Source organism: Psittacula echo (genome assembly GCF_963264785.1).
Source record: "Psittacula echo genome assembly, chromosome: Z".
Classification (NCBI taxonomy): Eukaryota; Metazoa; Chordata; class Aves; order Psittaciformes; family Psittacidae; genus Psittacula; species Psittacula echo.
The window spans coordinates 82972794-82999429 of NC_137742.1; the positions used below are offsets into that span (position 1 = coordinate 82972794).

At 46.0% G+C, this 26636-nt stretch overlaps 1 protein-coding gene across 1 annotated transcript; it reads right to left on the reverse strand.

Moving 5' to 3' along the window:
• Positions 1-755: 755 nt before the first annotated feature.
• Positions 756-26023, reverse strand: FRMPD1 (FERM and PDZ domain containing 1). The gene is made up of 15 exons (XM_080638354.1): positions 25602-26023; positions 24629-24786; positions 22632-22734; positions 22254-22299; positions 19630-19737; positions 14577-14672; positions 12228-12353; positions 10948-11067; positions 10507-10643; positions 9062-9188; positions 8581-8676; positions 7116-7298; positions 6561-6708; positions 4499-5314; positions 756-3277 (listed from the first exon to the last, which is right to left on the reverse strand). The coding sequence occupies exons 1-15, from the start codon at positions 25700-25702 to the stop codon at positions 954-956; spliced, it is 4689 nt and encodes a 1562-aa protein (XP_080494480.1). The 5' UTR covers positions 25703-26023; the 3' UTR covers positions 756-953.
• Between the last annotated feature and the right edge of the window lie 613 nt (positions 26024-26636).

Here is a 26636-nt window from a genome sequence, read left to right on the forward strand (position 1 = left end):
AGTGCCATGAGGCAGTGTCAGGAGCACCTGTTGCACCAGGCTTTTCTCTGCACATCGGCTGAATTTGCGTTTGCCAGTGCCTGCAGCTCTGCTGTGCCCTATGTGCCCTTCCAATTCTTAGTCTTCACATTCGCCCTCTCATTAGTTGTTGGTGTGTAGTTAGAGGTTTGCACTTTGGCTCCAGTGTAAGAGCCTTTAACTTTACAATTGAGCCCCTGAGTTTGCTATGCAGCAACATATGCTAGCCCAGACCAGAGGAGGCAGAGTGTTTGTTAGGGACTTTCTCAGGCATCAGCAAACATAAATAGAAGAGCTGGCTGACACACAGAAACCAGATCAGAAAAGCAGGATATGTTGTTCCCTACATTGGCTGGGACAAGCCTCTTTTCTGTGGTTGCAAGAAAAAGCAGTTAAATACAGCATGGCTTTCTTCCCAAAGAGGTTTCCATTACATCGTCAGCCACAAGTGGTGGACAAAGCGTCCTGGGTTCCTTCACATTGGGCCAGGGTGGCATCTGACATCATTTTATTTCGGAAACTGCCTGGAGAGTGTGGAGTGGCAAGAAAGGCAGGCTAAAAGGCTTCACAGGTGACAGAAGGCTAAGACAACACCTTGAGACCAGCCACCTGCAAGGCCTTTGGGAGGTGAGGGACAAGCCCCACGCAAGATACATAAGCCACTGAAGTACTCTATGAATTTGCATATTACATAGAGAGATTGCGTACACAAAATTGCGCAAAGCTAGGCTGGAGGGCAGTACACCCTGCATCACAACCACCCCCTGCACAGGGGTGGCTCTTGGTGGAGCTAAGCTGACACCAGGGACACGTACTTCTGTGCCCATTCTTGAACTGTGGGGCTAAATGCCCTGTAGGGGAGAGCCTGGTAGTGGACAGAAGGAACATGGCTCAGCTTTTCCCACCCAGTGCACTCGTGCCACCAAACATCCCCATCACAACAATGGGGGCACCCTTAACTGCTGCAGAAGACAAAACATGGCAGCTGTAAGGGCTGTGTGTTGGCGGGCAAGGAGCTTGGCACCCAGATCCGGGCAGCCTTGCCTGCAAAGCTGCTGGTGAACAGCCAGCACAAGTTGCTGGTAGGTTCCCACCACATCCGTGAGTGCAGCCCCAAGCTTCTGCTGCCTCTGGCTGCACAGCTGGCAGTGCGTCACCTGGAAGCAGGCCACTGCCAGCTGAACTAGGTGGTTGAATGTCACCCTCAGCACACCCTGCAGCTCTTTTAGGGGCTGCTGTGTTTTCAGGAGCTCCTGGCAGCTGGACAGCAGATCCCGGGAGACTAAGCCAAGGGTACCCTTGCTCTCAGCACCCTGCTCAGAACATTGACCTTGCAGGTGGGTTGCTTGGTTCCTGGAGAGCTTCCCCACAACCTCCTGAAGCTCTGTGGTGTAGGCCAGGAAGCAGGAAAAATCTGCAGGGCTCATCTGTGCTTGGTCCTTCAGCTTGCTGAGGGCTTGGACATAAGGGTCCCACCATGCCATGTCCCTAGCAATAGAGACTGGGTAACTGCTCACAGGGGTCCCAGGAAGACTGCAGCTGCTGGACGGTGGAGTGGTGAGGGGCCCCAGAAACATGTTGCACATGGGGATGGTAGTTTCACATTCCCCCTTGTCATCAGGCCTGTGGAAGCAGCTGATATAGGACAGCCGACAGCTGCACTTGTCCATCCCAAGCTGTGGTGGAGATGTCTTCTTCATTGTGAAAAAACCCAAGGACCTGGTCATGATGGGGTCAGGAGGACTCTGCTCATCCTCCTTGTGGTTAAAGCAGAGTAAGGAGTGCTTTGAAGCCCCATGGTCTGCTTTTTTCTTCAACAAGCCAAAGGGAACTGGGCCTGAGGAGGTGGAAAGCCCTACAGATGGAGTTATAGGAGAGTCTTTTCCCACTTCAGTAGGCTGTTCTCTGGGAAGAGGAGTGTGAACAGGCTGTGGCTGTGTGAGAGCCACATTTTCTGCATCTTTTCTAGGGTCTTCATTCAGCTCCTGACTGCTTAGCAACTCTTTCACAAATAGTGCTCCAGCTGGGGATGTTTGTATCTCCTTTCCAACAGCATCAGCCCGCAGGCACCCACTAGTCTTCTCAAAGGCCAAAAGCTCTAGTGGGATATCTGCCCTTTCCTGAGATGGGCTGGATGATGTGAGGTCTGTCCTCAGCCCACATGAGAGCCAGGAGAGGCGAGTTATAACCCCAGAAGTGCTGCTGCAATCTGTTAAGAGCTGAGTTGCATTTGGAAAACCTATGTGATTTTTATTGTGCACTTTCCGTAAGGCCTCCCTGTTTATCACTGGTCTGCTTTTTGCCTGTAACAAGGCACTGTCACTGCTGTTTTCAGCACAGCTGTCACAATTAGCTTTTCCTTCTTCACAAAGAGCTGGGACAGGCTCCTCACATGCTGCTTCCCTCCCAGCAGTGAGGAGCAGTTCCTGGTCCTGGTCCTTGTCCACCTCATGGGGAGAGTCCACGCTGGAGCCATGAGCTGGCAGTGTGTGTTTGTTAGCAGGGCAAGTCACTTCTTGGCCAGGGCATGGGTGTGTATCGCCAACCTGCTGGGCTGCCATCACCTTGCCCATCTCCTCCTGTGCCACTTGGGCCAGCCAGCCTTTGGTGGCCATACAGCTCTCCTCACTCAGCAACCCAGTATTTGTCTTTATGTAGGAACTTCCCTGAGCAGGTGACCTGACAGCCTGTAAACAAGATGTGCCCACAGGAAGGGGCACACCTTCTTTCAGGGACAGGAAAGGTAGATGTACAGCATGTGTAGGTTGGAGGCCACTGTCCACATGCATGGCAACACCCTGCAGGTGAACAGCTGAAATGGAAGAAACCAACAAGTCAGTCACTGATTTGGTTTCCATGGTATCAGGCTCCATTTCCACCAGGCCAGAGGATGGATTTGGGCTAGCATTGTTTCTCTGGGCGTGGGTTGCAGCAGGAACTCCCAGCTCTGCATCCTTGATGTTCTCTGAGGAGGTTAGAGAGGGCAGCTGAGCAAGGAGTGTTGGTGTGGGTGGCCAAGAGCAGCAGCTTTGCAGAGGGCCTGATAAAGCTAAGGGGAAAGTGACCTGTGAGGTGTAATTGGTTTTCAGGAAAGATCTCCTCTTCTTCAGGCTCTTAGCATATGTCATCTTCTTCTCCTTTCTGTGTTTCTCCCTTGCTGTCTGCCTTGTCATCAGGCTTTCTCCCAAGCTGTAACACCTTGGTTGCTTTAGCATGCAGGAGCAGTTGTCTGTACTCTCCTGGGACATTATATTGTAGCCTGTTGACAATAAAAAGAATCATACAAGTCAGGAAATAGCCCCAGACAGCAGAATATCCATGCGTCTATGCAGTGAGCCAAAAGGCTCTTAACACAGGTCCTGCAATTGCAGACATAAATGTTTGGCTGAAAAGCCTGGGTCCTGAGTGCCAAAGGAAACTGTCTCTTATGATCAAGCACCATCCTGGAATCAGCTATGTCAAGGAAAACAGAATTTGTGCCTATGGCTACAAAGACTGAAGTCTAGCATTATTGATAAAGGGTGCTGGGTAGTCTCTCTCTTTGCTTATTGGAGCCACTTGATCTGACTGCAGATACATCTGTAATTCCCAAGTTTAATTTGGTAGTATTAGCAGCAGCTACAGAGAGTACTGCCTACAGCTGGAGATTTATTAACAAGATCAGAAATTTCCAGCTTGGATATTTAGATGATAAAAATTTCCAGAGATTGCAGTGTTGTGTCTGAACATGGTATTGTTAGTGCGAATGAATGCAAAATCTAAAATTGTACTAAATACACAAAACAAAGATGATCAATTTAATGTTGAAAGAGCTGGTTATTTCAGAAACAAAAATCCTCTTCTTTCTGAGAAAATACAATGACCAGGGAGCTGCTCAGCCACAGGACTCCTTGACCCAGTTATGTAACATGCTCCTGACCCCAAAAGATCATTATCTTGTGGGTACATGGAACAATAATGTTTTACAGCTTTTAGCTCTCCTCAGCTTGAAGGAAAGTAGGAGAGTGAAGGTGCTGCCTGTCAGTGGGAATATTTACCATAAAGCTTCCTCTTAGTGCAACGCTCTTTTAATTACTGAAGATTCAGCCTACATAGGATGCACAGAACTTACTCATGCAGCATGCTGGCTTCAGAATCGGGCAGAGCCATACATCAGTATTCTGGAATTCCTGCAGAAACCTGGGAACCTTCCAGAATGCCAAACTCATTTGAAAACTGACTTTTTCTGGGATCTAATGCTTGGATGAGATGCCAGACTTCCCTGCAGAGTTGCAGCTCTGACCCCTATGTGCACATCTACTGTATTTCTACTGAAGAATGGCTTATAAAGAATGGGTGTTCAAAGGTCTTCTAAAAATCCTGAGAAATCTATGAAGAGCTGAAAGATGATCTCTCTAGGAAGACTGACATGGGGAAAAGGCAATACCTTAGTCCACGGGATGGAAGAAAGGTGACCTGCAGCATACGGGTGAGGGTTTACCTGCCAAGACATCCGGAGGACTAAGCCTGTCTGCAGCATCGTAGAACTCCTCCTCAGAGCTGGTGTCACCAAAGCCTGGGGGTGGCTCCAAAATGGGGTCGCTTGCATCTGCAGTCAGCTCTGCTCCACATGGTGCCCCTTCCTGGGAAGACTCCTCTTTCCAAGGACTTCTTTGAGGGCTGTGACTGATTTTGCTCCTCTCCACACTGCCTGCAGGGGATATGCTGTAGCACAGGTTGTAATAGCCCATGGTGTTTTTCTCAAACAATCTGGTTTCCACCACAGATGCACCCATGTCCTCCCCTCTCTGCTCAGAGGGACTGTCTTCACACCCAAGCTCCTCTGCATGTGGTACCTGCAAGAAGCAGAAGTAGTCTCCAGTTTCTGCCCTGGTGGAGCCTCCTGCAGCATGAATAGGGAAGAAGCTCTTGTCTGAGTGGCTCATCTCCTGAACTGTTGGTGTGTAGAAGTGGAAGAATTCTGGCCTGAAGGAAGAGCATATTTCCAACTCATCTTCCTCCAGCGCATCCATAGAATCACTGGAGCCACTTGTCTTAAATCCTCGGCTCTCAGTGTTGGCTGAATCTGAAGTCTCAGACGCGGTGTCTGTTGCATTGTCACACGCATCATACTGCTCAGTCCCTCCAGATTGGGGCTTTGTGCTGTCCTTTTCCAGACTGTGGAGCTCTCCCAGCTCCTCCTCGTTGCACACAGGATGGGCACTGCTGTATGCTGTAGGAGTGTCCAAGCAATGATCTGAAGAGGAATCCTGCTCCCAGGAGTCTTCAGAGTCACTGCAGGTTCGAGATTCGTATCCTGGGATTTAAACACATCTATCAGCCTGTCCCTTGCAGTGGCGAGTAGGAACAGCCAGACAAGGGTTATGAACTTGTCTGCAGAGCAAAGCCTTAAAGCCCAGAGAGTTCTGCCCTCACTGGCTCATCAGCAAACAAGATGAAGGTGCAATCAGACCTCCAGGACCATACACAACCTGTCAGTGCAGGTTTGGTCCCTCCTGCCTGTTTTGCCTGGTTTTACCACAAAGCAGTACCAGGGGGAGCTGCAGAACAGCAGCCAGCTAACTCGTTGCCTAAAACCTCAGACTGTAACCGCTATGAGGCTGCAATTAATCCTGATAAGGGACAGGACAGCATGGCAAATGGATCCTCTCTCTCCTGGCCGAGGGGTGCCAGCAGATGGGAGTTGTTCAGGAGGCTGGCAGAAGAGCACAAGTGCTCAGTGGTAGGTTTGCCATTCCGCTGACAGGCATTCAGCTTTCATTTCTTGGGAAAAGCTGCCAATTACCGCTGCTCTTCCCCTGTCCGACAGTTTGGGGTTGAGGGAAACCTGGCACTGCCTGCACTATGGCTGACAGTCTTAATAACTTGCAGATGCCACTGGGCTACTGTTCTAGCATGATACTATTCCCAGGAGGGAATAACACTTCCAGTGCTGGAGGATCCACCCACTTTCTTCCCATCCTTTGACAAAAACCAACCAACCAACCAACCAAAAAAACCCCCCTAACCCCCCCCCCCCCAAAATATCACAGTATGTTAGAGATTGGAAGGGACCTCAAAAGATCATCTAGTCCAATCCCCCTGCCAGAGCAGGAACACCTAGATAAGGTTACACAGGAATGTGTCCAGGCGGGTTTTGAATGTCTCCAGAGAAGGAGACTCCACAACCCCCCCTGGGCAGCCTGTTCCAGTGTTCCGTCACCCTCACTGAGAAGAAGTTTCTTCTCAAGTTTAAGTGGAACCTCTTGTGTTCCAGTTTATACCCATTACCCCTTGTCCTATCATTGTTTGCCACTGAGAAGAGCCTGGCTCCATCCTCATGACACTCCCCCTTTATATATTTATATACACTAATAAGGTCCCCCCGCAGTCTCCTCTTCTCCAAACTATAGAGACCCAGCTCCCTCAGCCTTTCCTCATAAGGGAGATGCTCCACTCCCTTAATCATCTTTGTCACCCTGCGCTGGACTCTCTCCAGCAGGTCCCCAAACCCAAAAAACAAACAAACAAACAACAAAAAAAAAAGGCTGTTTTTTTAAAACCTTCTTCAGCTGAGACACGGTGCAGTTGCTGGTTTTTCTCCCCCCAGGTAAATATGGAGACATTTGCATCCACAAACAGTCTGTAATAGCCAATGATGAGGCAGACAAGATCTTTTGCACTGTTTGATTCCAGGAGCAGAGTCAGCAGCTTGTTGTTTGTTTAAGGAGGTGGAGGGAAGAAAACAGTAAAAATATTTTAGAATTTGCAAATATTGCTTGTATCACCATCTGCAGGAACAAGCTGCACACTGAAAAGACATTCCCCCTCCCTCATACCACCATCATTCCAGAGCACTGTTTCCTGCATGAGGCACAGAGAAACAAGATAAATTGTTTTTCTCGTATTTTGTTTCTTTGATATGTCTCACTGATGGAGGACAGCAAGAAGAATCACTTTTCTTCAGTAATTTCATATTCCTTTTATAAGGTTCCCTTTCTGAGTCTGCTCTAAGCCTTTTTTACTGATGATACCACCAGCTAAATATCAGATTTTGAAAATGACGTGAATGACTCCCCACTTGTTCTCTAGCCCTGACACAGCCATCAAGAACTTACCTTCAGATCCTGCAGATAGATTTTGACGGTGCTCACTTTTTCAGACTCCTCTGTAAGCTCCACCCTGCTGATGTTTGCAAACTCTGCCAGACTTGTTATGATGTTGAGCTTATTATTGATAATCTGGCTCACCCCATACTTGGCGCCCACCAGCAAGGCAACATATGATTCTCTGTCCTGTAGCTGTAAGGAGGAGAAGTTAAATCTGTAACCAAAATCTGAGCACGAATCAAATTGCCTGTGCTGGGACTCCTCAGCCACCTGATCTTGTGTACTATCTTAACACTGGACTCTCTTTACAACTGTGCTGTAACCAGCTGCAAAGGGAGCCCCTTGTTACTTACAAGCTTTCAGGTCACCTGCTCCCAGCTGTTCTGTTCTCTTCTCTGCCTTGAGGACCACCAGTTTCCCTGTACCCCCAAGGCAGATGGTTCCAGAGAAGCAGCAGCTATCTAGCAGATCCAGAGAGGTCAGATCAGCAGCAGATTGCTATCAGAAGTATCACCTGGCAGGCTGTGTCAGATGGACCAAGTGAGACCTACTGGATTTGGCTAGAAACTTCAGGAAGGCATTCTGGTTTTGGAAGAACTTCCCAAAGTTCTTCCTAACACTTTCTGTTAGGATCAGACACTTAGAAATAAATTAATACCCAAATAATTTGGCAAAACTATTTCAATATGCACATAACTGTAAACCTAGGCATTACTGTAACCCATCAGTAAGGTCTTCCTCTGATACAGTCCTACCTACATTGCTCGGTGTGCTGTACAAAACAGCTTGTGGTCTATAGTTCAGTACAGGTCCAAGTGAGGACAGGCGAAAAAAAAAAAAAAACACAAAACAAAACCCAAGAAACTCTTGGGGAATTGTGAAAAGAGCAGTGTTCTTTTTTACAGTAAGGTTTATGCATAGCCAATATCTCTTCAAGAGTTTTTGATATATCCCCAGATCTCTTAAGTACTTTACAACATACAAAATATAAACAGAGGTCATCTGAAGAGCAAGAGTCACAGCTTTCAACTTGAAAAAATATGCAGAATTATTGTGTAGGCTGGTGTGTTATTCACTTCAATGGAATTATGCTCAGTTATCCTAGCAGAGTCCCTTACCAATACTTCTCATGAAGTCCCAGGACAGGGAAAAGTAGTGTGACTGAACTGTCTGAAACAGCATCACCAGAGCTAATTTTCTACAAGGATCAAAGCAAAGACAGTGAGGAGACTCAGTAAAAGGTTGCTAGTCTCACATCAACAGTCAATTAAGAAAAAATATTGAAACATTTCTGCCTTAGATAGGGTTTGCTTTGGTTAAGATATGATCTTACACAGTGGTGAAATAAAAAGGTTAAAACTCCTTCTTGCATCCTTATCTTTGCAGTTATTGTCCAAGTACAATAAGAGATGCACAAAGCAAGGCAACAAGACAGTATGCCAAAGCCCAGTTGCATAAATAAATGCACTCGTACCATAAGGGTGGCATTAAAGATCTTCCCATTGTACATCTTCAGGTCTCCCAGAATTTGCAGGTAGCTCAGGCGCACTTGGACTGCTGTGAGCATATGCTTCGTTTTGCAAGAGAAGAAATACTGTTTAGAAACATGACAGACAAACAAGGTTTTCCAGGTAGCCTATCGGGTAGAAAAGGTTCTTTTCATACAGGACTTAGTATTTGACCAACATATTTACCTTGGTCTGGATAGGCACTTGATCTGTACAGGACCACCCGACATTACCACATTTGCCATGTGGCAACCCCACACCAGAACACACTTTGTAGGGAAATTAGTGTGTGCACAGCAGACAAAGTTATAAGAGGAAAAGATAGAAGAAAAGTCCCAAGTGATCCCACAGATGAGAGACCCATGGAGAAAAGACATTGCTTCTTTGACCATGAGAGATGCTGCCTCCATCCTGGGAGACACCTTGAACCCAGGGAACAAACACTACCTTTTGCCGAGGGTCCAGTAGCATCTGGTTCTGCTTCAAGTGGTAGCTGATGGCTTTCTTGATATCCTTCCCTCTCATGTTTCGAAGCAGAGTTGGTGAGATGAAATTTTCAATTCCCCAATCCCTCCTGCCGGAAAAATGGGAAGGGAGCAAAGGGGGTCCCACCTGTGCTGTCCCCCAGCAACACAACAATGTGCAGAACAACAGCTGGCCATAGGCAGAGAAGGGCAAAGGCACCATGCCAGTCATAGACGCACGGAATCATAGAATAGATTGTGTTGGAAGAGACCTTCAAAGGCCATCTAGTCCAACACCCCTGCAATGAGCAGGGACATCTTCCAACTAGATCAGGATGCTGTAACATGTTTGGGTGTAGCTCATGGAACATGACTGCCTTACTCAAATTCACTTCTATGTGCATCTGCTACTGAGACAGGAGGTGGGTTGGAGGAACAATACACTTTCATGCAGAACACCCATTTTTACATGGCTATACAGGAGACAATCTGCAAGCTTTGTCAGCATAATGGTCCCAATCTGTCTGTGCCTCCCAGAGGATGAAAGTTCTTTAACTTTACTTTGGTCACAAAATCATTATGTAACATCTCCAGCTCCCTACACCCAAAAATGTGGATCATTATTCAGCCCAAGGACTAAATATCCAGGAACTAAGAATGCTGCACTTGTCTGTAGTCACTTCTCACTCTCCATTAACTGCACACTGTTGGGTATGTCTGCCTGTATGCAGGCATGAGCAGCACTTGCCCAGGCTGGTGAAGGCTGAGTGGTGCAGTTACTACACAAATGTCTGTTATTTAATGACTGGCTCATCACAAATTCTTCAGAGAACTTCAGGGCAGTTCAGAACTTCAGGCAAGTTCACAGACTTCAGGGCAAGTGTGGTCTAACAGCACTGGCATGCAGCACAGCACACTTGCTGCTTGTGAAAGCATTTTTTGGTATATTTTTTCTAGATCCCATTACTTCACAGGACCTAACACTTATGCTGAAATTAGATATTTCTGAAATAGTTATGGTCGATGAAAGGGTGTAGTGGCTGCGCAGAGTTGATTATTATCCTCTCACTCAACTACTGCATGCAAATCTTAGTATAGTGGCAGAGGCAGCCTGAGTAACCATAACTATCTGAGAGATTCAGAATTTTATGTCCCTGCTCTATCTACAGATAAGAACCCCGCTCTGCTTAGGCACATGTCCAGATGTTATACTGTACATATTATTTAAGCAGCTCAGCAGGCTAAAGACAGGCTCTGAAGCCAGCTTGACCTAAAATGACTGGCACAACAAAGAGACTGCGGTCTTTCTGGGTCAGAGACAGTCTTCTATCCAGAGCTAAACACTGGGCAAAGAGCTGATGCCACTTTTAGTTGGCTCCCTGTTCTGCCAGACTTAGCCACAAATAGCACAGAAATTTGGGAACTTACTCAATGTATTTCAAGGATACTTTCTGTGGCTGAGCACAAGCATAGATCCTCTCCTGTATGTGCAGAGCAGCCAGACGTAATGCCACACTGCATTTCATTTCCACAGCAAATCTTTCCTGAAGCACATCGCTGCAGCTCTGGAACAAATATGGCTGAGTTAGCATGATGATGTGAGCTCAAGAAGTCAGATTAAGGCCTCTGATATAACTATTTTAAGTCATAAATGAAGCCACTCAGCTAACTTCAATCTCATTGTGTTAGAAAGACAAGAATGTAAGTTGATTTAAGAATTTAAGACAAATTGAATCCAAATGCTCTGTTCCGAAGTGCTCTGCATTTCACATTCACGTAAATGAACTGGCCTGAAGTATGCTTTGGTTTAAAGCAGAAATGAGAACTGGATGAGAAGAGATCCAAAAGCATGGAATGCCTCAATTTCACCTGTAAGTAGAGATATTCAAAGGCAATTGGGTCTTCCTTCAGGAGGTCTAAGGGATCCTTTGGGACAAAGCAAACTCTAAAGAGGCACCGGTAGTCGTGAGATTCTCTTTTTCGGACCACCTGCAACAGACAAACAGCATCATGCCTCAAGGACTGCTGTAGTTCTTCCCTTCATAAATGCATAGTAAGCCTCTGCCTTGTATGAACTCAGAAATAGTTTAAAGATACTGTCAAGTGGGATGACTGTACATTAGACATCTGTCCTCAGCAAATACAAGGAGACACTGCTAATGTTTGTAATTTTATCTTAGATTCTTGTCCTGGTTTTTGCTCCTCCCTATGGTAGCTTGGAAGTTCTTTGACAGCAAAGCTTCATTAAATATCCATTGATCTCATCTATTTGCAGTATAACCAGGCCAGATGCTGCAAGGACATATGACAATGACAGAGAAAGGTCAAAGCTTCTCTGCTTTTATGTTCAGTCTAAGATAACAGCAGCCCTAAATAGACACTTGGATCATCATCATAATATCAATACAATGTTCCCTGGGTTACACATTAGCATGCTTTATTCTGGGAAAATCCCATACAGGCTTACTATCTGAAACAAAGCAGAAATTCTCAGGCACATGTGCTCAGTGACTGGACAGCGTTGGCTATCGAACCTCTTTGCATCACAGTGCAACACCAACCAACAAAGTCAACTGCATGGACATAAGACTCCCAAGCAGGCACATTCTCACAAATTAGATTAGTTGAGAATTAGCAGCAGAGCAACAGAATTACTAAGAGAACTAACCTCATGCTTGCAGGACACAAACTTTTGATTTAGAATTTAATCAAAGTGGCACCTGGCTGGGTTAACTCTCTGATCACCAAGGGAACAGTAAACAGCTGGCTACACAGCTATTTTAAGATTGTCTGAAATAGTCTTCTGTAGATGGGTCTATCTGGCAAGTGGCACAAAGCATGCTCAATCCCCTTAATTGCTCTACACAGTCCAAACAACACCAGCCCATGGGTATTGTCCTGTGGTCACTCTGAATGGAGTGAGACACTTCTGAAAGTGTCATTTCTCCAGGAGCTCTAGTTAATGCTGTAGTAACACATGCATCAAGGAGAGAACAGCACCTCTGGAGATGGGGCCAAGCTCACACCCTCTTGTTATACCCACAGAGCCGAGTTTTCTCTGCACTTCACTGGCCAAAATTAGTTTCTGCTGGTGATCCCTCTTCCCCCTCGCACCATGCCTGCAGGGGCATGTAAGCGGTTCTTCTCACCTGCTCAATGAACTCTTCCTCATGCAGCAAGTGGATCTTTGCCACATTGCACTGCTCCTCCAGAGCAAGGGCAAAGTGTGCAATGCTCCGAATTGAGAGCTTCTCCTTCAAGGTGAGAACAATGTCCTGGGAAGGGAAAGTCCATAGCTAGTTAAACAGAATTTAGACAGAGCTGCTGAACACTGCTAGTGTACCGCATGAATGTGGATGATTCTAGCCTGCTGCTGGCAGCCATGTGGAAAAGCACTGAAAGGGCAGTGGCCAGATAAAATTCTCTGCAGCCAAGAACATGCTTGGTGCTACAACACAGTGAAATTTTTAGAGCTGTTTCACAGGAAACCAGTGCCTTTACATACTGCCTTCCCCTCTTCACTAACAGTTTCTGAACACATTGACCTAAACAAACCACAGAGGTCTCAAGGCTAGTGAAAGCCTGCAAGTTCATCAGAAATGGAGATACAAGAGATGGCAACTTCTTTGGGACACCAAGCACAAGCTTGGCAGTTTTAGCTGCTATGCTATCCCAGCTGGATGTCTAAGCAACAGAAGAACATGCCAGCCCGGCAGTCACCAGGATGGTGTTCAGAGCCAGCCACGCTGAAAGTTTCGGCCTTACAGTTTTTAGTTTGGTGGTGTTGAGCACTTTTTGTCACCCTTGATTCAAATGTTTGCTGTTAACCATTCCAGCTTTCTAGAACTCTATGACACTTTATGAAGAAACTACAAAGAACTGCTGGCTCACCAATAAACAAGAATTTGAGAGCATAATTGTACAAATCTTACCTAATTTGATTGAAATTGATGTTCCTGTGATATGGAGAATTCTGTTGGAATACTAAGTCTCATGAAAATAACTGGGTTTATTTTTGGCAAACAGAAACCATTATATAAGGCTTGACTGAATGGAAAGAAAACTCCTTTTCTTCACTCAAGATCTTAAGGTAACCACAAATATTTGACTCACCTCAGTTTTAAGCAAGGATCTCTTGAACAGCAGAGGAACTTTTGAAAGCACCTAACCTGGGAAGCATTTTACCCATTTGAGTGTTTCTGTTAGGATGCTGGTGAGGGTTACATTCAATTCCAGTAAGGAAAAATTTGTTCCAGATCAGAGGTGAACAAGTTGAACCTAACATGAAGAGCTAATCCATCTTTTAGGAATTAATCCCTTGCAGGTGGGCATTCAAATCTCTCTTTACAACTCATCTCCCCTTTCCTTACTATCTCCCTGCTTTATTTCATTATTTTCTTTTTCTGTGCCCTCCAAGTCACAAGACTTGCACAGACTTACTTGCATGAGAGACCACAACAGTTTTGTGAAGTTTGGATGAACTAAACAATAAATTTCTCCTTTCTGAAAAAAGTTTTCAGTGCATTATAAATAAAATCTCCTTGATTTTCCCCTTAACATTCTTTCAGCCTGATAACTCCAGAAAGCCTGTCTATTGTGCATTTTTTCTACAGTAACTGCACTGCTGCAGGACATCATATAGCCTTTAAAGAAATTATGGCCTCCAATCACTATGTACAGGCAAGTCTTATTAACTCCAACATAAACACTGATCAACTCTACAGATCAGGCTAGAAAATCTTAAGGTTTGTAAGTCTATGTCTAAGCATGGAAGTTTTGGACAGTGCTAGTTAGTGGCTCTGGAAAGCAGCACCTTGTATTTTGAAGAGAATGACGGTAACCTGTCTATAATGCCTCCAAGCATAAGTGATTCTAGGTAGATGGTACTGCTTTTCCCCCTCAAGAGGTTAATCAGTTTTTATGTCTCCACAGGGAAACATTTTCACCAGTGCAAAAATGAGGCTGCACAGACAGAAACTTTAAGGAACAACCATCACAACTGTACTTGCTGCATTTTATATGATACCCACATGACAGCCAAACCTGGACTCCACTGTTCAGGTCCCAAGCCAGGAGACTTGCTCTCTCTCCCATGGATGCACATTCTCACTGCTGTATTAAACAACTTCCTCTATATTCTGTCATGTGGTTTCCAAAGAAAGCCATGTTAGTGTGGACAGCTGCTGATTTGCCAGTTCCCACCAACCTATATACTCTTGCCCAACTTCAATCACACTTCCGGAAGTATAATGGTCTCATAGCCAAATTCTTGCAAGTTTTGTGAAAATTGGCTGCTTAGAAGAAAAGAGAGGCGAATTAAAGCAACATCTCCTCTGCACAAAGAGCATGGAAAATCCTGTATGCTCAGCATCAGCTGGCAATCCAGTTCTACTAGCTGGCCAATAAAACCAAGAGGCTGCGAATTCCACTGGATGTAACTTTACTACTGGATTGAATTCAGGTGGTGGGAACAAAGGCAGACAACCAAGCATTGTTACCTTGACAGTAGTGCTTGTCTCAAACCTGAAAGCCTTCGTCTGTCCATTTTCCAAATATACTTTGAGAATGTTGGGCATACAAAGAAGAGAATTCCCCTGCAGAACAAAATCAACAGCACTAATCCTTGGATGTTAAGCCTCCAGGCACTAGTCTGCTCTGCCTGACACAGCACCTGCTAGTATAAACGAAAATCTTTATCTGCTTTTGCAATCCTCTTCTGTGGCACCAAGCTTTATTCCCCGATGATGCTTATGGCATGGAACAAGGGAAAGAGCATAACAAATGCCTTTACCATAAAACTCCAGCCAGTGCAACAGCTGCACATAGCTTATACATGCTTGCTGGTCAGTTCCCACATGATATAGGAAGATTTAGCAGATATTGAAAGCTGAGGGCCATCTTTCCTGGACTCTTCATCAGGGACTGTAGTGATAGGACAAGGGCTAATGGGTTCAGACTTAAACAGGGGGAGTTCAGGCTAGATATAAGGAAGTTCTTTACTGTGAGGCTGGTGAGGCACTGAACAGGTTGCCCAAGGAATGTGAATGTTCCATCCCTAGCATAGCATAGTTAAGGCCAGGTTGGACAGGGCCTTGGGTGACATGGTCTAGTGTGAGATGTCCCTGCCCATGGCAGGGGGGTTGGAAGTAGATGCTCTTAAGATCCTTTTCAACCCGAACCATTCTGCAACGCTATTACCAGAAAAGCAGTGATGTCTGCCAGAAAAGACATCTTCCTGGGCACCAGGCAGCACTAACCACCTCGCTGACACTTTCCCACTAGCAGCAGCAATGACTTCAACTTCAAAGCTACCTAAACACTGCATGAATGAATCTTGCACACCACAAGAAAGCTGTAGGATTCAGCTAAACACGCAGGGTATTTTATTGAGCATTCCCTTAGGACTTGTGACTCTGGGGCTTCCCAAACAGGAGATGATATCACCAGAGTTTCTTGAGATGGATTTCAAACGCATTAGACAAGGCACTGACTTCCATAACAAAAGCACCTCCATTGGGTGCTCTGAAATTTTGGGAACTTGGCTTCTGTCCTTCTAGGGCTGTTGAGAGCTGCAATCTTTAGCCTTCCACCTTACTCCTTTAGTACAACTCATCTGCATCTTCCTTCTTGTTTTCAGTATTATTGTTTTCCAGTCCTGAGAAAGTTACTCCTCCACCCTTGGAATTCCCATTCAGTACATCCTTCTTGTGTTCTTGGAGCAGCATGTTCCTCCAATTTTTATCTAGTTGTCATGACAGTGTCGAAGCTGAGAACACATTTCTAAGATGAACTCTCCTATGTTCATTTGCTGTGTAACACCTTGTAAATCTCACAACCTTGGTCTATCTTGACAGAGAGCTCATATACCCTGGAAGTACTACCAGAACAAACATAAACCACATATGAATCTTGTTCCTCCCCTCCCTGTTTCATGGGGCTCAAGCTGCCTACAGTCGACACTGAGGAAAAAGAGTGAACATTGCCACTGTTCCTGAGACCAAGCTGTAACTGCATGCTGAGTAGCACAAACACATCACATCTTTGACAGGCTTTGAATCCTCCATCAATTTAAGAACAGTGATGCTGGTTTCACTAACTGCACATTTTCTCTGATTGCTTCCACAGTCACAAGTTATCATCTGAATGAGGCCTTGTACAGTCAGCACACACAAGAATTTAAAATCTATATAGAAATTCATAGACAAATTAAGTATCACCACTCTCCTTGCCAGATCCAATCAGATGGCCAGAGCACCCAGATGGGATTTCTCTCTATTTTTGAGGCTCTAATAGTCCACTATGAATTAGTTCTGAAAGCTTCTGCTATGTCCTAAGCAGGTGTATCCCTCCTGTTTTGTCTGGTGCAAGGTTGATTTACTCCATGTTACAGCTAGGCCCACAGCTTCTAATAACACACTGACTGATGCTGCCTGAGGATCCTGAGGGACCTGCATCTTGCATATCATTCCATTATATGGAAATACATAATCAGTTTGCAATAGAAAATGAAGGCTGTATAGCATTGAGGCTTATTAACAATTTATGTTCCCAAACTGGAGTTTCAGGTTTCAACTGCAGAACACAGCCTCTGGGTTCCTTGCAGTTGCCACAGAGATCATTTAGCAATGCTCCATTAAGATGACAAGAGTAATCTATTTACTGAAACAGGAAGCTTTGCATTTTTTCAGGACCATAATACCCACTTTGGCTGTCTTAATACATCAATCCACTGAAAGGAGAGCAGTTCTAAAACACTCAAGCAAAGTAGCTGCTATGATGAACAGTATTCTTTCAGAAATAGTCATAAATATATAACACATTTAGTCTTGCTTCGTGCTAATATTTTACTGTATCCAACTGTTCAAAAGGGAAGCTAACACCATAGAATCGTAGAATAGTTAGAGGTGGAAAGGACCTTAAGATCAACCACCCTGACATGGGAAGAGACACCTCACATTAAACCATGTCACCCAAGGCTCTGTCCAACCTGGCCTTGAACACCACCAGGGATGGAGCATTCACAGCTTCCCTGGGCAACCCATTCCAGTGCCTCACCACCCTCTCAGTAAAGAACTTCTTCCTGATATCTAACCTAAACTTCCCCTGTTTAAGTTTGAACCCATTACCCTTTGACCTACCACTACAGTCCCTAATGAAGAGTCCTTCTCCAGCATCCTTGTAGGTCCCTTTCAGATATTGGAAGGCTGCTATGAGGTCTCCACGCAGCCTTCTCTTCTCCAGGCTGAACAGCCCCAACTTTCTCAGCCTGTCTTCATGCAGGAGATGCTCCAGTCCCCTGATCATCCTCGTGGCCCTCCTCTGGACTTGTTCCAACAGTTCCATGTCCTTTTTATGTTGAGGACACCAGAACTGCACACAATACTCCAAGTGAGGTCTCACGAGAGCAGAGTAGGGGGCAGGATCACCTCCTTTGACCTGCTGGTCACATTCTTTTTGATGCAGCCCAGGATACGGTTGGCTTTCTGGGCTGCGAGCGCACATTGCTGGCTCATGTTCATTTTCTCATCCACCAACACCCCGAAGCCCTTCTCCTCAGTCTGTTCTGAATCTCTTTTTTGCCCAACCTGTAGCTGTGCCTGGGATTGCCCTGACCCTGGTGTAGGACCTTGCACTTCGCATTTGTTGGTTGGCATAGGCCCATGTCTCAAGCATGTCAAGGTCCCTCCAGTGTATCAACTGAACCACATAACTTAGTGTTGTTGGCAAACTTGCTGATGGCATGCTCAATCCCACTGTCCACGTCACTGAAAAAGATGTTGAACAAGATCAGTCCCAACACCAATCCCTGAGGGACACCACTCGTTACTGGTTTCAAGTTGGACATTGAGCCGTTGACCATAACACTTTGTGTGTGGCCATCCAGCCAATTCTTCATCTACCAAGTGGTCCATCCGTCAGATTTATGTCTCTCAAATTTAGAGACAAGGATATCATGTGGAACAGCGTCAAACACTTTGCATAAGTCCAGGTAGATAACGTCAATGGCTTTGCCCCTTTCCATCAGTTCTGTAGCCCTGTCACAGGCCATCAAATTGGTCAGACAGGATTTCCTCTCAGCGAAGCCATGTTGGCTGTCACCAACCACCTCCTTGTTTTTCATGTGCCTCAGCATGCTTTCCAGGAGAATCTGCTCCAAGATTTTGCCAGGCACAGAAGTAAGACTGACTGGTCTGTAGTTCCCTGGGTCTTCCATATTCCCCTTCTTGAAAATGGGGGTTAAATTTCTGTTCTTCCAGTTGTCGGGAACTTCACCTGACTGCCATGATTTTTCAAATATGATGGACAGTGGCTGAACGACTTCATTTGCCAGCTCCTTCAGGACCTGCGGGTCGATTTCATCAGGTCTCATGGATTTGGGCACATTCAGGTTCTTAAGATGATCTTGAACCTGATCCTCTCCTACAGTGGGCCTAAGCTCTTCATTTTCACAGTCCCTGCATCTGCCTTACAAGACTTGGGCAGCATGGTCAGAGCACTTGCCAGTGAAGACTGAGGCAAAGAAGTCATTGAGAACCTCAGCCGTCTCCAAATCCAGGGTAGCCAGTTCTCCCATTAGCTTCCAGAGAGGGCCCACATTATCCCTAATCTGTCTTTTGTTTGCAGTCTACCTATAGAAGCCTTTCCTGTTATCTTTCACATCCTTTGCCAGACTCAGTTTTAACTGGGCCTTAGCTTTTCTGACCCTCTCCCTCCTTTCCTGAATGACGTCCCTGTTTTCTTTGCAGGCCGCTGGTCCTTGCTTTTACTTTCTATAAGATTCTATTTTCCCTTCTCTGTTTTCTCAGCAGCTCCTTATCCATCCATGGAGGCCTCCTGGCCCTCCTGCCACATTTCCTTTTAGGCAGGACACAACACTCCTGAGGCTTGGAGCAGGTGGGACCCCAACACCCAAATGAATTTCTCTTATCTTTATTTCTCATTAAATGAATGACAAACTACATATTGATTGTCTCCCTCCTCTGCACTTGCTACAACCGCAGTGCCCAATCTCTGTCTGAAACAGCTCCATGAAGCTCCCAGGCAGATACTAGTGTGAAGCTCCACCTACAGATTACTGTGTGCAGTTCTGATGTCCTCAACATAAGAAAGATTTGGAGCTGTTGGAGCAAGTCCAGAGGAGGGCCACAAGGATGATAAGAGCGCTGGAGCACCTCTCATATGAAGACAGGCTGAGAAAATTTGGGTTGTTCAGCCAGGAGAAGAGAAGCTGTGTGGAGACCTCATAGCAGCTTTCCAGTATCTGAGTGGGGCCTACAAGGATTCTTGAGAGGGACTCTTCATTAGGTATTTTCCATTAGTCTAAGCAAGCAAATAAACCATAAACCCCTCTAGAGATTCCAGTGCTTCCTCCCTGATCACAGATGAGCCTAGGAAACAAGTTGGCACCATATGCCTGGATGTATATCCAGATGCAGACTCTCTGTAGGTCCTGGCCACACTAAGCCAGCCTGGTATCTATCCCCAAATGAGACCCATTTCTTCCCAGCATGCACTGTTCATGGCACCTGGCTGTAGCCATACCCCACTGACCTGTGTGTGTCCATTCACCAGCACTTCCTCCGCGAACCGTACTTTCACAGGGTTTGTTTTCAGCCTTGCCCTCTTCTCTGCAGTAAGAAATGATGACTTGGGCCCACCCTGAAAAAAATAAGAGCATTTGCTTGGCAACTTAGTCTGTTGCAGTTAGGTACAAGATGCAGAGGCCCACACTACAGGCAGGGGTGTGAGCACAGCCCATGCTGAAGCTGCTCACACTTACAGGAACAGGTAATGTTAGGAATCGCTCAACCTCCAGGCTTGCTACAGGCAAAACCTATCTGGGCTACAAGACTTACCTGGGTGGTTCCTGCCTTCCAAACCCAGATCCAGCTGTTCGCCAAGTGGACACACATGCAACACATCCTGTACATACTCCTAATTTCACTGCATGTTAGCCAGTTACTGTGTTTACACATCTCCCCAACTCCTGCAATAAAGCCAGAATCCTGCAGAACAACTGTTCATCTACCAACAGCTGGCTTGCAGTAAGGCTACACAGCACCATAAATGAACACATGCAGAGTGCCTTGCAGTGACAGACAAAATCCCCTATCAGTGTATCACAAGAACACAATCATGTATGCAGCACATCCCAGCTCAGCTGGGGTTTCTAGAGCATACTCTCATATTGCAAATGTTTAAGAAAACTGTCCAAGGCTAAAAAGCCAACTTGACTTCATTACACTGTTGTCACATAACCATATCACATAACCATGCTTTCATCATGATAGGGGCCTACCAACCTCACAAGACACCACATGAGCCTAGGAACCACCGACTTCTTGTTTGCAAATGTCCTGATCTTGTAAAACATGTCATTCGCTAAGAAGAATAGAAGCAGTATCCCTCAGTATCTTCCTAGACAACTTCAAGGCAGAGCAATCCCTACACTCTTGTCAGAAGCGCAGGTGCCTCCCAACCTGACACAGCACCATCTTGCCCTGAGGCCATTTGGCAAGGACAGAGGACAGGAGGCAGGCAGGAGTCTCTGTGCTTGGCCAGCAAGCCCTTCCAGAGTCTGCCGGGCTGTATGGAGCATCATGCCCCACAGCTGCCCTGAGGAGAGCCAAGGCCTCCCATATCTCTTCTAGTATGGCCAGTGCAGCCCTGGCAGAGGGTCTGGTATCCGTCGATGAGAGGCATTACCTCTCAGCTCTAAGCACAGCTGCCTTCAGAGTGGGGCAAGAGACAACCCCAAACCAAAGATCAGCCTTGACTGTACTTAAAGGTGTCCTTAAAGTGACCTGCAATGGAAAAAACAAAAATGGGTTTGTGCCCCATTTGCTTCTCAAGATTGCATGAAGGCCTGTGAAGGGTGTTCCAAATCCCACTCAGGGTTTTCAAAATCCTTTTCTCTCTGAAACCCTTCTGGCAGGCATGTAAGTCTTGTAAAACTCATTTTCATTTTTCCCTTGGTCTCCAGAGCCAGATCAAGCACTGGCAAGACTGACAGCCGATGTACTATGCAAGGGAGATTAGATTAACAAAAAAGGGAAGCCACTGTTAAGTGGGTTTGCTTAAAGTTTTTGTGGTTACTTTGGCTTTGTACGCATCTGTCGAATGGGAAACTTTGGGCAGGAAAAATTCATTGAAGAGATTTTTTTTTTTAATGTACCTTTACTGAATGGCCAAGAAACTGACATTAAGCCTGAGAACTCCAATAACTCTTCTGAAGGAATTATCATTCTTGTTTCTAGGAATAAATCAAGAAAACCCAAAACCTCCAAACAAAAAACACTCCCAGAATGCTTTCCAAGGTGTGGGGGGCAAACTCCCTCAGGCCACTTGCCACCACAAGAAAGCAAAAAGCACACAAACCCAATTTTGCCCTTGCCTTGCAGCTCAGTGTTTACACATACACATTGAAATCCACATGGATAAACACATCATGTTGGCAGTACATGCCTTCTGGGGAATTTAATGCTACAGGAATGGGCAGTCAGCACCAAAGTTTTGTAATAAAGCTTTGTAATAAAGCTTCTTGTTCCCAAAGTATGAGCCATTCCCAAAGTATGAGCCACTCCCAGGTCCCAGCCCTTAACCACATGGAGCCTGGAGAAAAAGAGAGTAATTTTTCCAGCAGTCAAAAGGAAAATCTCAAGAGCTTCCAAGGAGCACCTAGGACAGATGCTGGGCCTGCACCCTTGGCACCTGCCTTTCATGTCAGAATGGTCGCCATGTCTCAGGCAGCTCCAACACATGGGGAGCACTTCAGGCTGTTCTTAGCGGACTGGTCACAGCTTGCTGAAGAGACCTGCCTGCGCCCCAGTCATTGTGACCTCCTGTCCCCTATAGAGCCTTGTCGGGCTCTCACAGCTCCTGATGGAGCCTCCAGCTCCAAAGAGTATGGGCTTAAACAGTTCAGAAAGCCCCTGCGTGTGGTGGGCTCTGAAAGCCACCATGGTTCTTCATACCGGTGAGCTGTGAGGAGTTAACACTGATTCTCCCAAAAACCTCTTTAAAGGGCATGCATAAAAGCAGAGAACCCATGCAGAACTCTTGGCTTTGGTCAGGCCTTTGTATCCTGTGTGCTAGCCCAGCTGCCACATCTTCCCTGTGGGCCACACTGCAGCAGTGCTGCTGGGAGTGCTGAGTCCTAAAGAAAGGCCACTTACCGAGGTGCAGCGCAGGACAGTTAGGAGGAGCTCATCACCAGCCTCCCTGTTAACAGAGACATGCAGTCAGCCAAGGTCAGCAGCTGCCTGTGCCTTCCTCCCCAGTCTCATGGCAGACAGTGCCAGTGAGGCCTCCATCCCCACTGTGAGGGAAGGCTCTCAGCACAGTCCAACCAAGACAGAGAAAAGTGAGGTAACCCACTCTCCTAGGCTGCTGTGCCCTTGAGCTGCAGGGCAGACTTGTTCCTGCAGGACAAGCCCCCACTGAGCCAGCCCCACATCACCATGCACCTTTGTAACCCCTAGTGAGAACCCATCCCTACACCTCTCCATTCAGCCCTCTGCCACCTCATCCCTGCAGGCGATGAGGAACCACACCTGATGATGTCAGCTGCTCGTTCAACAGATAGGTCATCCACCACGGTGGAGTTTATCAGGAGGACCTGGTCACCTGGCTGCAGCTTCCCTTCGGCAGTGCTCCCTGTGAGTGAGTGGCACACTGTTACACATGACAGCACCATACCAGCAGACCTCCTCCCACCAGGGACGTTCACTGTGAGCTCCTTATCCTGCCTGGAATACACTTGCCTCAGCAACTGCCTCTGGATGGCAAAATAAAAAGGGGCCCTAGGATGCTGGATCCTGATGGGAGCCAGCATACCACTGACCATGTCCATGCCACCTCGCCTGGGCTGTTCTCTGGCCCCATGAGCTGCCCCTGCACAACAGAAAATCACTCTTATGCATTGTCTTTTTTCTTTGTTGCAGCCCAACACACAGCCCTGCCCAGGGTGCAGCAGGACAGCTCACAGGCTCTTGGATAACCACAGGAGGACTGAGGGGTAGAAGCAGTGCCTTGACCTGCCTGCACAGAGGCCTCTGAGCAACCGGCACACCATGGTGCTCCTCTCTGCGGGGTTTGCACTCTGGCCTGACCATGCTGGTGACATCCCAGTGGCTGACCACATACAGTGCATGGGCCAGGGCTTGGTGCTCCTGGCATGCCACTATCCAGACCAAGGATTCACCATCTATGCCACTATCCAGACTGCTGCAGCAGTCCTTGGGAGATGTGGGCTTGATTTCCAGCATGGTGACCCCCCTGTGCAACCTAGGAGAGGAGGTCTTCATAACCTCGCTGGTTGATGGGAGGACCCATAACAAGGGAAAAAGTCAGTTTCTGAGTTTTGCTTTCCAAGAGAGTGGCAGCCACAAGATGTAAGGTTTAAGGAGCAGGTGGACCTCTGGTCTGGTCTGAATGATTGAGCATGCAACCCACAGCACCTTCCACCTGCCCTTCAGGGAGATCCAAGGGTCAGATAGCATATATGAAAGGCAAAACACAATCACCTAGAATTAAACAAATGGCTTTTAGCCACGGACTCCCACAGCAAAGGACAGGCTTAAAAGGACAGGTTTCTCCATGCCTCAGTTTTAATAAAATGTTGATTCTTTCTGATTAGGAAAAAAGTGTGACAGAAAATCTTCTTCCCCATTTCTTAGACCCCAATATCCTCAGCTAATTTAGCCATGTTTCCCATAGGAAGAGGCATAAAGAGAAAATTTCACTCAAAATCACTGTGAAAGGACAGAGACCATACTGTAGTGCCTTTATACTAAACATCCCACAAGCGCAAGCACTTGGACAGGCTGCTCCCTCAGGCAGATGGTGGATGTCACAGCCCACATTGGCAGCTAGAGGCAGAGCCTAAGCCAGCCCTCCTGCTACCCTCCCAACACCTACCTGCCCAGCTTGAGCATAGTCTTTCTCTGGCTGTCACACTCATGCCAACAGATAAAAAAGCATGAATTTTTGTGTACTCGTTAAAAAAGAAAAAGGTATATAAAAAAACAGATTCACAGGTTTTTATTCAAAACCCCCAAGCCACCTTAAAAGCAGAGTTATACCTTTTATAACTGGAAGAGTTGATCTGCCCAACTTAAGCAGAATTTCACCCGGACTGCCTGTAACTAGCAGTGATCTCTGTGTTATAGGGATATAAGCTCCTAGGGAATAAAAACTCCTAAGATTAGATTAAATTTTTCCCTTGCATTTCAGATAAAACATGAGGAAGAACTTTTCTTTGAAATGGATCTTCACATCCCTGAAGGTCAGCTGTGTCTGAGTGCAGGCTAAGAACTAGCAGTGAAGTTGCCATTAGTTTAGATTTTTCCATGCCATCAGAATGCAGTAGATGTTCAAGCACTCTCCACACCACAGGCACACAGGCTTTTGCCCTTAAAATTCAGGGATCACATGCCAACCAGAAGTACCTGAAAAACTCAAATACTGGCCAGAGTTCATCACTAAGGCCAACTGGAACAATTCAGGCTTCTCACACCTATGACTGTAGAGACAAGGAAATGGTGCTTACCTGCAGTAACAGAGGCAATTGTAAGAGGAAGGTTTGGACATATCTCAAAGCCATAATGATGGAGAACCAAATCTTTATATACCGTGACAGTAATTTTGGCACGGCTGGCAGGCTGATTACTGCCATCACTGCTGCTGTTTGTCACAGACACACTGCCCCTGTGAGACAAAAAATGTCATTAAGATACCATCTGACGATACTTTATAGAAGGGTCATAGATCCACATACACTTTCAGTGGCCTGCGTCAGTACACAGAGAGACCAGCACTTCTCTGGGTACCCACAGGTGGCCCTGCAATGTGCAGGCCAGCAATGATCCTCCAGGCTCCACAGAAAGCTTAAGATACAAGACCAGTGGCACTAGCTGGTTGTAACCACAACTCTTCTAGCCACCCCAGCCCAGTGGTCACATAGAGGGAGAAATCTAGGTGTGCCCCACAGTAAGCCCTGACCTCCACAGATGACAGCAACACCTTTACCCAGCAACAGCAACACCTTTATCCAGCAAGGCAGTAACAAAATTTACAGGTCTCTGCTTCTGCCAGGATCCAGTCCACCTTAATTTTGATTCACAGACCTTAGGAAAATAACATAGCTGTGGGCCAGGATCCCTTGTAAGTGCAACTCAGTCTTGAGATAAAAACATGGGCCCATGGCAAGACAAAGAGAAGTACAACTCTTTCTTCAAGAAAAGCACATTTTATATTGAGCAATATTGTATTTCTGCAGAATTTTGTGGCTTACAAAACAAGAATGCCTGAAAGAAGGAACATCTGTCCCTGGAAGCCAAGAGGGAGGCTTAAAACCACCTTTTTTTTTTTTTCCCTAACCCTAGGAACTACTGTATGCGTATTTCCCACAAACAACTTAAACAATGAGTAAGATCTGCAGCCTGTTCTTGCTGAGAATAAGCTTGCACAGTCTTTGGTCAAAGGTGATCCACAGATGTTTCTTTCACAAAAAACATGTTTACCTTGATGCACCATCCCGACAGCGATGAAGCCATTTTGCTACCATCTGCTCTATTCTACATGCTTTCCTTGTCTGGATTAAGTTAGCCTCCAAATCTTCCATTTACCTGAAAGTGACAGAAATCACAGGAAAACAAAATGACAAAATATTGAGGAAATCTTCTAGGCACTTTTCAAAATTACCAACACAAAATCACTTTTTTTTTTTTTTTTGTAATAAAGAGATCCACTGGCACCTTGGGAAGACCATTTTCTTTAACAGAGGACATTAACATCTGTAACACTACAATTCCTCCTGCCCAACCAGTCTTCCCTGCCTGGTGCTTTTGGTTAGTCCATGTTGATGGTCATAGTGCAGACATGACCATACTCATGGCAGACAATGAACCAGTAACCTCTGTTGTCCTTTTTCATGGTTTCTGGATTTTCCAACAAGAGAAAGCTGCTATACCTAGTCATAGGAAAGCCCTTCTCTATTTTAATCTGGGATCTCTGAAGGATAAGCTTTGATCAATGTACAGGTAAGTGCTGCCAACATAAACATAAACATTCCATTGACCATCATTTCAGGGACAACTACACAGCCTTCAGCTGTATCAAACACTTCAGGGCACAACAATGAGGTTTACAGCCAACTCCTGTCTGCCTTGGGGAGGCAGAGAGTTGGTGTATTTCCTCACTATGACAGATTACCTCTTGGATTAATAGTTTCACAGGATTCTACAGAGAGTAGTAATGAAGCAAGAAACTGAGTGGCCAGTATAAGCTGCTGAACACTGTTGTTTGCACTAGCAGAAGCAGTCTCTAAACCAAGATCATCAACTCAAATTTGTTTCTGACATATATGGTCCAGTGTACTGATGTTTACTAGTCCTGGAACTCTGCAAATATATGTGGTTCCAGGAATTAGTAAAGTGAGTGGCTCATCTTGGATCTTCCATTTAAAAGCTCTATTTCAATAATATCAAAATGATCACCCACCCAACCTGCTCCTTGTGTGTACCCTCTGCTGTTAACAGGATGTTTTTAGTCCTAGT